The following is an 11,465-nucleotide window of genomic DNA, read 5'->3' on the forward strand; positions in this document are numbered from 1 at the left end:
GATTATATCATGTGATAAATTGTGAAGTTTGGTAGATAATTTTAGTGATTTTTTTATGTGAACAGTATTATACAAGAATGGTAATTCCAGTGGGAATTACGGTGAGTATATGGCTTACGTGTGATCGTGGAGGATTGTATATTATGCACTAATGGTGATGTCTTGTGCATAATTGTATGTCATGCATTCATTTGTGTCATGTGGAGATGAGCCAGGTGGGAATCCGTGATGGGTGCCTAGTCTTGTCCGGACTCCATGTGGGAGTTGTGATGGAGATAAGTTGTAGTTCAGAGGAACGTATACGACTTATCCGGATTCCGACGGGAATCGGGTTCAATGAATGAACCGAATGGTTTGTGTTGGTACCGCATGCATGTTGTTGTGTCAGTGAGTCACCTTGCATATATAGATGTATATATATTTATATTTGGTTGTGAATCGAGTATGACTTGTGTGTGATTTGTGAATATCTGTTTGGTGTGAATCACTACTCCTTAGCATGTGTTTTTCTACCGTTTAATTATTGAATGTAATTCTCACCCCTTTTATGTTGTTGTGTCTGTGCTCCTTGGGGATTACAGATAACCAGGTACCTAAGTAGTGCTGGGAGTTTGTGTTGCTTGATCGAGTCTTAGGAGTCGCTCTGATACGTAACACGGGATGTGGGAATCGTTATGTTTTACTTCGTTACGTATTTTGTTTTCAGACGTGTATTGAACCACATGCTTTGTGGAGACTATTGTTGTTAAGGCCTTAGTGCCATGGAAGCGAATTGAATTAAATATTCCGCTGCTTAATTTATTTATTTTTAGTAATAAAGTAACCGAAGTGACTTGAGACTTCATGGTTTTTATGAAATGTGACATCCTACGTATGCACTTTGAAAAATATTCGCGTTAATTTTATATATTTTATTAATGGGGATAGTAGGGTGTTACAATTGGTATCAGAGCCTGGTTGGTCCGTCCGGCCAGGTGTTGTAGTAGAGTCTGTCCATAGAGTGGATGTTTTTGTGTGTTCTTCTAACATGTATTGTTAATGTGAAACAGTATGGCTGGGAGAAATGATGCTGCTCTTGCTGCTGCGTTGCATGCTGTTACGCAGGCAGTGCAGAATAACAATCAGAATGCTGGAGATCTTGAATTCCGTAATTTGGAAAAGTTCCAGAGTAACAAGCCGCCTACATTTGAGGGTACTCATGATCCAGATGCTGCACAGAAATGGCTGAAGTCTATTGAGAAGATCTTCAGGGTCATGGGATGCAATGAAGCTCAGAAGGTACAGTTTAGTACTCACATGTTGGATGGTGAAGCTGAAGACTGGTGGGATAACAGTCGTCAGAGATTGGAAGCGGCAGGTAGTGCTATTACTTGGACGGTGTTCAGGGCTGAATTTCTAGAGCGGTATTTTCCAGAAGATGTTCGTGGTAAAAAGGAGATTGAGTTTCTGGAATTGAAACAGGGAAACTTAACAGTTGCAGAGTATGCTGCTCGGTTTGAGGAATTGGTGAAGTATTGTCCTCATTACAATACTGATGCTGCTATGAGATCTAAATGTATTAAGTTTGAGAACGGGCTGCGTCCTGAGATCAAACAGGGTATTGGCTATCAGAAGATTAGAAATTATCCGGAGCTGGTGAACAGGTGTAGAATTTATGATGAGGACAACAAGGCTCGAATTGCTCATTACAAGACATTGAGTGATAAAAGGGGTAAGCAGAGACATGGAGGTACGCCTTATAGTGCTCCGGCTGATAAAGGAAAACAAAAAGCTATTGTGGGTAAGAAGCCAAGTGGGGGAGGAATTGCTCCCAATCCTATCAAGTGCTTCAAATGTGGTGGCGTGGGTCATCGTGCTAATGAATGTCATAATGATGTGAAGAAATGCTTCAAGTGTGGTCGACCAGGTCATCTTGTGGCAGATTGTAGAACCAATATACCTACCTGTTACAATTGTGGAGAACAGGGTCACATCAGCACTCATTGTCAGAAGCCGAAGAAGTCACAGACAAGTGGGAAAGTGTTTGCATTGGTGGGAGCTCAGCCTACCAATGACGATCGTTTGGTTAGAGGTACTTGTTTTATCCATGACACTCCTTTAATTGCTATTATTGATACGGGTGCAACCCACTCTTTCGTTTCAGTTGATTGTGTGAAGAAACTAGGACTCGTGTCGTCTACTTTGAATCGGGGGATGGTGATTGATACTCCATCTATCGGTTCCGTGACTGCGTCCTTAGTGTGTTTCAGTTGTCCATTGACCATCTTTGGTAAGGATTTCAGAGTGGACTTGATTTGTTTACCACTCAGTAATCTGGACATTATCTTAGGGATGAACTGGCTAGAATACAACCGTGTTTTTATTGACTGCTATAGGAAGACATTGTTGTTTCTGACTCCATAGGAAGAAGAGTTGGCTAATTCTATATCTACAGAGGAATTGAGAATCTTGTTGGAAGATGAAGCTAAAATGTTTGCTGTGTTTGCCTCACTATCAATTGAAGGCAAAGCGTCGATTAATGAGTTACCGGTGGTGAGGGAATTTCCAGAAGTGTTTCCTGATGACATTACAGAGTTGCCTCCGAAGAGAGAAGTGGAACTTGTAATTGATCTTGTTCCTGGTACCAGACCCATATCTATGGCACCATACAGGATGTCTGCATCAGAGTTGGCAGAATTGAAATCTCAGATAGGGGAGTTGCTTGATAAGAAGTTTATTAGACCCAGCGTGTCACCGTGGGGAGCCCCAGTGTTGTTGGTTAAAAAGAAGGATGGTAGTATGTGTTTGTGTATTGATTATCGTCAGATGAATAAAGTAACCATTAAGAATAAGTATCCGCTTCCAAGGATTGATGATTTAATGGATCAACTTGTGGGAGCTCGTATTTTCAGTAAGATTGATTTGAGATCGGGTTATCATCAAATTCGAGTTAAAGATGATTATATTCAGAAAACGGCTTTCAGAACTCGTTATGGACATTACGAATATGCAGTGATGTCGTTTGGAGTGTCTAATGCTCCAGGTGTGTTCATGGAATACATGAATCATATATTTCATGCTTACTTAGATCAGTTTGTGGTAGTTTTTATTGACGACATTCTGATTTATTCTAAGTCAGAAGAAGATCATGCAGAACATTTAAGGACTGCGTTACAGGTGTTGAAAGATAACAAGTTGTTTGCGAAGCTTTCGAAATGCGAGTTTTGGTTACAAATAGTGAGTTTCTTAGGACATGTGATTTCTGGTGATGGCATAGCAGTGGATCCATCAAAGGTAAGTGCAGTGCTTCAGTGGGAACCTCCAAAGTCAGTGATAGAGATTAGAAGCTTCTTGGGTTTAGCAGGTTATTACCGAAGATTCATTGAGGGGTTTTCTAATTTGGCTCTTCCATTGACTCAGTTGACTAGGAAAGGCCAAGCATTTGTGTGGGATATTTTATGTGAGGAAAGCTTCAGAGAACTGAAGAAGAAACTGACTACGGCACCAGTATTGGTTCTACCAAGTCCTCATGAACCTTTTGTTGTATATTGTGATGCGTCTAAGATGGGATTAGGCGGAGTATTGATGCAAGATGGGAAGGTCGTGGCTTATGCTTCACGACAATTGAGGGTGCATGAAAGGAATTATCCTACTCATGACCTGGAGTTAGCTGCAGTGGTATTCGTGTTGAAAATCTGGAGACATTATTTGTATGGATCAAGATTTGAAGTGTTCAGTGATCACAAGAGTCTGAAATACTTATTTGACCAGAAAGAATTGAATATGAGGCAGCGGAGGTGGTTAGAATTTCTGAAAGATTATGACTTTAGCTTGAGTTATCATCCAGGAAAAGCTAATGTGGTAGCAGATGCTCTAAGTCGGAAGACGATTCACATGTCGACGTTAATGATGAAGGAGATGGATTTAATCGAACAATTCAGAGACTTGAGTATGGTTTGTGAATTGACCCCTGAGAGTGTTAGATTGGGTATGCTTAAGGTGAACAATGATTTCCTTAATGAGATTAGGGAGAATCAGAAACTTGATGTGAAACTAGTGGATTTGATGCATGTAGGGGAAACTAATACTGATAGTGACTTTAAAGTGGATAATTTTGGTGTGTTGAGATTCCAGGACAGGATTTGTGTGCCGGATAATAATGTATTAAAGAAGATGATCTTAGAGGAAAGTCACAGGAGTAGCTTGAGCATTCACCCAGGAGCTACAAAAATGTATCAAGATCTGAAGAAACTGTTTTGGTGGTCAGGTATGAAGAGGGATATAGCACAATTTGTGTACGCCTGTTTGACATGTCAGAAGTCAAAGGTTGAGCATCAGAAACCTTCAGGTTTAATGCAGCCATTAGAAATTCCAGAATGGAAGTGGGATAGTATCTCGATGGACTTTGTTACCGGGTTACCAAATACGGCGAGAGGTTTTGATGCTATTTGGGTAATTGTGGATCGGTTGACGAAATTAGCACATTTTATACCGATTAACATCAAATTTCCTTTATCCAAGTTAGCAGAGATTTATATAAGAGTAATAGTGAAGTTGCATGGAGTTCCGTCGAGCATAGTGTCAGATAGAGATCCAAGGTTTACTTCTGGATTTTGGAAAAGCTTGCAGGAAGCTTTGGGTTCTAGTTTGAAATTGAGTTCTGCTTATCATCCATAGACAGATGGACAGTCAGAGAGAACTATTCAGTCATTGGAAGATTTGTTGAGGGCTTGCATACTCGAGAAAGGAGGTGCTTGGGATACCCATTTACCGTTGATTGAGTTTACATATAATAACAGTTACCATTCTAGCATTGGAATGGCGCCTTTTGAAGCAATATATGGAAGAAGGTGTAGAACACCTCTATGTTGGTATGAGTCGGGTGAAAATGTTGTGCTTGGACCTAAAATAATGCAACAAACTACTGAGGCGATCAAGATGATCAGGGAGAAGATGAAAGCATCCCAGAGCTGACAGAAAAGTTATCATGATAATCGGAGGAAAGACTTGGAATTTAGTGAAGGTGACCATGTGTTTCTGAGGGTCAATCCTATGACAGGTGTTGGACGTGCATTGAAATCAAAGAAACTGAATCCTAAGTTCATTGGACCGTATCAGATTTTGCAGAGAGTCGGAACGGTTGCATATAGAGTGGCGCTGCCACCCAAACTTTCAAACTTGCATGACGTGTTTCACGTGTCGCAACTTCGAAAGTACATCTCTGATCCATCTCATGTCATTCAGAGGGATGAAGTACAGATTCGAGATAATCTTACTGTAGAGACAATGCCGATAAGGATCGAGGATCACAAGATGAAACAATTAAGAGGCAAGGACATTTCCTTAGTGAGAGTAGCATGGGGAGGAGCTGCTAGGGGAAGTGTGACCTGGGAATTAGAGAGCAGGATGCGAGAGTCGTATCCAGAATTGTTCTCGTCAGGTACATTTTCGAGGACGAAAATATTTTAAGTGGGGGAGAGTTGTAACACCCATTTAAAATATTTAGTCATTGTGTGTTGTTTGTGAATTTTATTCGTTCAATAGTAACATGTTTAGGATGAAATCTCTAAATTTTTATGATTTTATGATAAGCTGATGTTCTGCTGATTTTATTAGTGTTAGTTTTATGTGATTTGATGCATATAATTTTGTACCAATATTCGTATCCTGGTTTATATATAGTGTCACTTTCAATTCATATATAGATATTATATGTATATAATTGTACTCCATCTACTTTTATTCATATATGATATATGGTACTGTGAAGTGTATAGTCTAATAACAAGATCCGGTAGCAACAAATAGCAGTTTTGGAGGTACCGTGCATAGTATGTACATACTGTAATATAAGTAGATATAGCAATTTGATACTATATATATATATTATGAACTAACGTTTCAAATTTATTATAAATATATATAATAATAATAATAATAATAAATTATTATTGATTGTAATATTATTATTATTATTAGGAGTCAATTAAGGAGGATAAAAACAAAATTATAGAGGGATTAGAAAAGTCTTAGAAAATAACTGCTAGAACGTGAAAGAGAAGGGGGCAAACAAGAGAGAGCTAGGGCAAGAAGTTTCTATCAATTTTTCCAGATTCAAGCTCAAAACTAAGGTAAGTGGGTGGGGAGATTGTTCATTTAAAGGTGTCTAAATCATGAAAGGGTAGAGAGGTTTCCCTTAACCTCCAATAGAGTTTGTGTTTTTCTCAACTTCTCAGTGATGAGTATGATGAATGAGAAATTATAATTCTGTTTTTTTTTACCATGAATAGAGATAGATAATTATTGTGTGGTTATGGTATTGTATAGTTTATGAACTAATTGATTCAGAGACGAAGTTGTGTTAGAAATTGGATGTTTTAGAATAGGAATATAATTTGCTAAATGACTAAATTAATTTCCTGAAGCAATATCGATGAAACACATTCATTAAAATTATAAAAATATTTTGTTGTTTCTAAATGTCAATCTAATAAATCAAGGGTGTCTTAGACATTTGATTTGGAATAGGTACTGTAGTATTGTTAATATTTAAGAGAGGGGATAATTGGTACTAAACCAAATACTCATGTTTTCATAATAGCTACTTTTTACGGTGCGAGAACGATCACTTTCTTTTACCGATCTTAAATGGTATACATTATAGTAGCTAGTTTCTAATAGCTTCATGTTGCAGTACAATGGGTGTAGTGAAGAAATTGACATGAGTTTGGTTAGACTTTATTAATATATATATATATATATATATATATATATATATATATATATATATATATATATATATATATATATATATATATATTGCCACATAGCTCATGTTTTAGAAACTAGCCTATTACACAATATAATTAAAATTAACAAAAAGAATAATTATTGATTTAATTCAGGCTGTGGGAGCAAGATTCACAGTATATTTATTGATTTAATTCCTAAATAGCTATATGAATAATTATTCTTCATCGCTACTAGTGTGTAATTCAGGCTGTGGGAGCAAGATTCACAGTATATTTATTGATTTAATTCCTAAATAGCTATATGAATAATTATCTTCATCGCTACTATTGTTCAGTGGAAGTCGATAGCCTATACATTAGTAAATCAATTCTAGCCTTACTAATATATTAAATAAATTCAGCCTTACTAATATATATTATTATATGATTGGATGACCAATTAAATTAGGTGTCGGTTTCTAATTAAAGTGATTATATCATGTGATAAATTGTGAAGTTTGGTAGATAATTTTAGTGATTTTTTTATGTGAACAGTATTATACAAGAATGGTAATTCCAGTGGGAATTACGGTGAGTATATGGCTCACGTGTGATCGTGGAGGATTGTATATTATGCACTAATGGTGATGTCTTGTGCATAATTGTATGTCATGCATTCATTTGTGTCATGTGGAGATGAGCTAGGTGGGAATCCGTGATGGGTGCCTAGTCTTGTCCGGACTCCATGTGGGAGTTGTGATGGAGATAAGTTGTAGTTCAGAGGAACGTATACGACTTATCCGGATTCCGACGGGAATCGGGTTCAATGAATGAACCGAATGGTTTGTGTTGGTACCGCATGCATGTTGTTGTGTCAGTGAGTCACCTTGCATATATAGATGTATATATATTTATATTTGGTTGTGAATCGAGTATGACTTGTGTGTGATTTGTGAATATCTGTTTGGTGTGAATCACTACTCCTTAGCATGTGTTTTTCTACCGTTTAATTATTGAATGTAATTCTCACCCCTTTTCTGTTGTTGTGTCTGTGCTCCTTGGGGAGTACAGATAACCAGGTACCTGAGTAGTGCTGGGAGTTTGTGTTGCTTGATCGAGTCTTAGGAGTCGCTCTGATACATAACACGGGATGTGGGAATCGTTATGTTTTACTTGTTTTATTTCGTTACGTATCTTGTTTTCAGACGTGTATTGAACCACATGCTTTGTGGAGACTATTGTTGTTAAGGCCTTAGTGCCATGGAAGCGAATTGAATTAAATATTCCGCTGTTTAATTTATTTATTTTTAGTAATAAAGTAATCGGAGTGACTTGAGACTTCATGGTTTTTATGAAATGTGACATCCTACGTATGCACTCTGAAAAATATTCGCGTTAATTTTATATATTTTATTAATGGGGATAGTAGGGTGTTACACAAACGTCCCATGATTTTATTGAATGAACATGATCATGATATGACAAACCCTTATAAAAAGGACCAGTGTGCTTCGGGCAAGGCACCAGGCTTTTAAGTTCATGGTTCGATAGTACAGGAACCATTTTTATCTCTGAACATATAAACAACGAAAACAAGAAATTGCATTTACTCCTGATCAAAGGAGATCACATCCTCAGCTTCCCAGTTGTTCAATCCATTGTTGTGAGCAGGGAGTATCCAGCTACTCCAGTTGCAGCTGTCTTCTTCGTCTTCCACAGCATTGATTTCTTTGGTGTGGAAATGAGCTGTTGATCTTTCGGGATGAGCAAGATACTCTGCTGGATACGAGAGCCCAGGCTGAGATACTTCTGTTGGCTGAGCGAGATACCCAATAAGATCGTCCTATCCAGTTGGAATGATGTCTTTGAGGGAGACTTGTGCATTCTGGGGAGCAGTGTACTGCATTAGGAAATCATTCTTATTATTTGGTGTTTCCCAGCCTTCTTCAGGAGCGACGGGGCTTGTGAATGTCATATTGTCTTTGAAATGGTTATCCCATCCAGTTGGGGTGATGTTTTCAATAGCGATTTGCGAGCTCAGGAGAGCGGAATACTTCACCATAAAGTCATACTTGCCACTTGGTTCTCCCAGCGTATCCAAGACTTCTTTTGGACTAGGTGGGCTTTGGTATTGCTCAGTAATGGAACTTGTGAAACTTTTGCAATCTTCAAACTGATCACCCCACCCAGTTGGGACGATGTCTTCAATGGCAATAAAAGAACTCTGAGGTGCAGTGTATTTTACTAGAAAATCATACCCGCCGCTTGGTTCTCCCAAAGTATCCCAAACTTCCATGGAAACAGGTGGAACTTCATTTGGATATTGCTGAATAATATGGTTCAAAAACACTCCCTCGTCTTCAATAGAATTCACTCCTTGGCTGATGAAATGTGACATTAATCCTCCAGAACGAGGACTTTGATCGTTCTTTTGAATTCCATTAGCATAGCCCAGACCTAGCTTATCGAACTTGTAAGGTACACCGAGGAGCTGTCCCCATACTGTGCAACCACCTTCTTCGATCACAGCTTTGGCGTCTTTGAGAGAAGCCATAGTTGGATTTTTTTTGTAGCAGGAGTAGCAAAATATGTTTGGCAGTAGAGACATCTGGAGGGACCACCTCAAAAGATTGGTAGGGAGTTTCGATGAATTCTCCATCCATCTCAACATACTTGGAGTTACTCAGGTGGCTAACCACATATTCTTCTTCGCCATAAACTGTGACGACCTTACCTTTTACCGGATACTTTAACTTCTGATGCAGGGTAGAAGTTACAGCGTTTACCCCATGTATCCAAGGGCGTCCTAGTAAACAGGAATATGCTGGATGGATTTCCATTACGTAAAAGGTAGAATCAAAGATCTGAGAGCCAACACTGATTGGGAGCTTCACTTTTCTGTACACTGTTCTTGTTGACCCGTCGAAGGCTCTTACCACAACATCGCTTGGTTGTAACACAACCCCTTCGAAGTCAAGCTTTTCCAGTACTGCTTTTGGTAACACGTTCAAAGAGGAACCGTTATCTACCAGCACATGAGACAGAGTGGTGCCGTTACATTCAATAGAGATGTGCAGGGCTTTATTGTGATTTTTCCCAGCAGGGGTTAAATCAGCATCAGAGAAACCGAGACCATTATTCACTGTTAGATTGGCAACACAATTTTCTATTTGATCGACTGAAATCTCCTGTGGTACATGGGCCGCTTTCAGGAACCTCATCAGGGCCTTGGCATGAGCTTCTGAATACTTTAGCAGAGACAGCATTGAGATCTTTGAAGCAGTGTGCCCCAGTTGTTCGACAATATTGTAATCACTTTTGCAGATGATTTTCAATATTTCCTCCATTTCTTGCCTCGATGGATCTTCAACAGTGACTTCCACCGGTACTTGAACTGGTTCAACTAATGGCTCTTTGCCTCGAGCGTTGATATCTTGATTAGGAACTGGGACCTGGACTGGATTAGTAGCAACATTTGGAGAAATTTCTGGTGAAAAGATCCTTCCACTTCTCGTAATCTTACTAGTACCCACAATATTATCAACAGTTGGAGTAGTAAAATTCATGGCCTCTTCAGTCAAGGTATCTTGCTTAACTCCATGGACATAAACATTAGTGTCATAACTCCATGGGACAGCTTTGTCTGAGGAATATGGAAATGGAGTCGGACTGGTGATGATTACAGATGCCACTCTGGGTGTAGCAGAAATTTTGAAAGGAGTTTTGGTAGGGATTTTCAATGGTATGTTAGAAACCACTGAGACGTCCTCTATTCTCATCCCATTTGAAAAAACTTCGCATAAATCGTCCATAGAAGGGAGCCTCTCAAACATAATGATACGACGATCCATCCACTTTTGAATTCCTATTTTCAGATTCTCACAACCATTGGGTAGGTGTGCACAATAAAAGCAATCAGGGTCACAACCTGGAAAGTAACCAACTCGGATTAGCTTTCTTTTGACTTCAAGGAGCGGAGTTGACAATTCTCTCACATCATAGATATAAACAGTGTCTATGATAGCATTAACGGTCTTGTCGTGCTTTGGCATAGGAGCAGTGATGACATTTGGAGTCTCTGGAGGATCGAATTCAATTTCCCCAGCATCTATCATGTCTTGGAGTTTATTTTTCAGGGCCCAACAGTGATCTGCATCGTGTCCTGGACAGTTGGAATGATATGTACATGTTGCATCGGGGCGATAACTCGGAGAGGAAGTGTTTGAAGGATAGAAAAGCACTTAGAAAGGGGGGGTTTGAATAAGTGTAGTCTAAAAACTTGAACGATAAAAACAATATGCACAGTTATTTTTATCCTGGTTCGTTGTTAACTAAACTACTCCAGTCCACCCCCACGGAGTGATTTACCTCACCTAAGGATTTAATCCACTAATCGCAACAGATTACAATGGTTTTCCACTTAGTCCGCGACTAAGTCTTCTAGAGTATCCTGATCACAACCTGATCGCTCCAGGAACAAATGCTTAGACACAAGCTAAGACTTTCTTAGAGTATCCTGACCACCACGTGATCACTCTAATTACAACTGCTTAGACACAAGCTAAGACTTCCTAGAGTATCCTGATCAACACTTGATCACTCTAGTTACTTACAAATTAATGTAATCAAATAAGAGTTTTACAATGCTTCTTAAAAGCTATAATCACAACAGTGATATTTCTCTTAACTTTTAAACCTAATCTCACTAATATATTACAACAGCAATGTAGTGAGCTTTGATGAAGATGAAGTTTC

The 11,465-nt window shown here is 38.8% G+C and overlaps 2 protein-coding genes across 2 annotated transcripts; both read left to right on the forward strand.

The window, feature by feature from the left end:
- The first annotated feature begins 1,050 nt into the window (after positions 1-1,050).
- Positions 1,051-3,512, forward strand: LOC131631138 (uncharacterized). The gene is made up of 4 exons (XM_058901917.1): positions 1,051-2,064; positions 2,404-2,831; positions 2,892-3,273; positions 3,450-3,512. The coding sequence occupies exons 1-4, from the start codon at positions 1,051-1,053 to the stop codon at positions 3,510-3,512; spliced, it is 1,887 nt and encodes a 628-aa protein (XP_058757900.1).
- A 1,519-nt stretch (positions 3,513-5,031) lies between these two features.
- LOC131631139 (uncharacterized) lies at positions 5,032-7,324 on the forward strand. Its single transcript, XM_058901918.1, has 2 exons — positions 5,032-5,419; positions 7,266-7,324. Exons 1-2 carry the CDS (start codon positions 5,032-5,034, stop codon positions 7,322-7,324), a joined length of 447 nt encoding a protein of 148 aa, XP_058757901.1.
- The last annotated feature ends 4,141 nt before the right edge of the window (positions 7,325-11,465 follow it).

This window comes from Vicia villosa, unplaced genomic scaffold (genome assembly GCF_029867415.1).
Source record: "Vicia villosa cultivar HV-30 ecotype Madison, WI unplaced genomic scaffold, Vvil1.0 ctg.000779F_1_1, whole genome shotgun sequence".
In the NCBI taxonomy this organism is placed as follows: domain Eukaryota; kingdom Viridiplantae; phylum Streptophyta; class Magnoliopsida; order Fabales; family Fabaceae; genus Vicia; species Vicia villosa.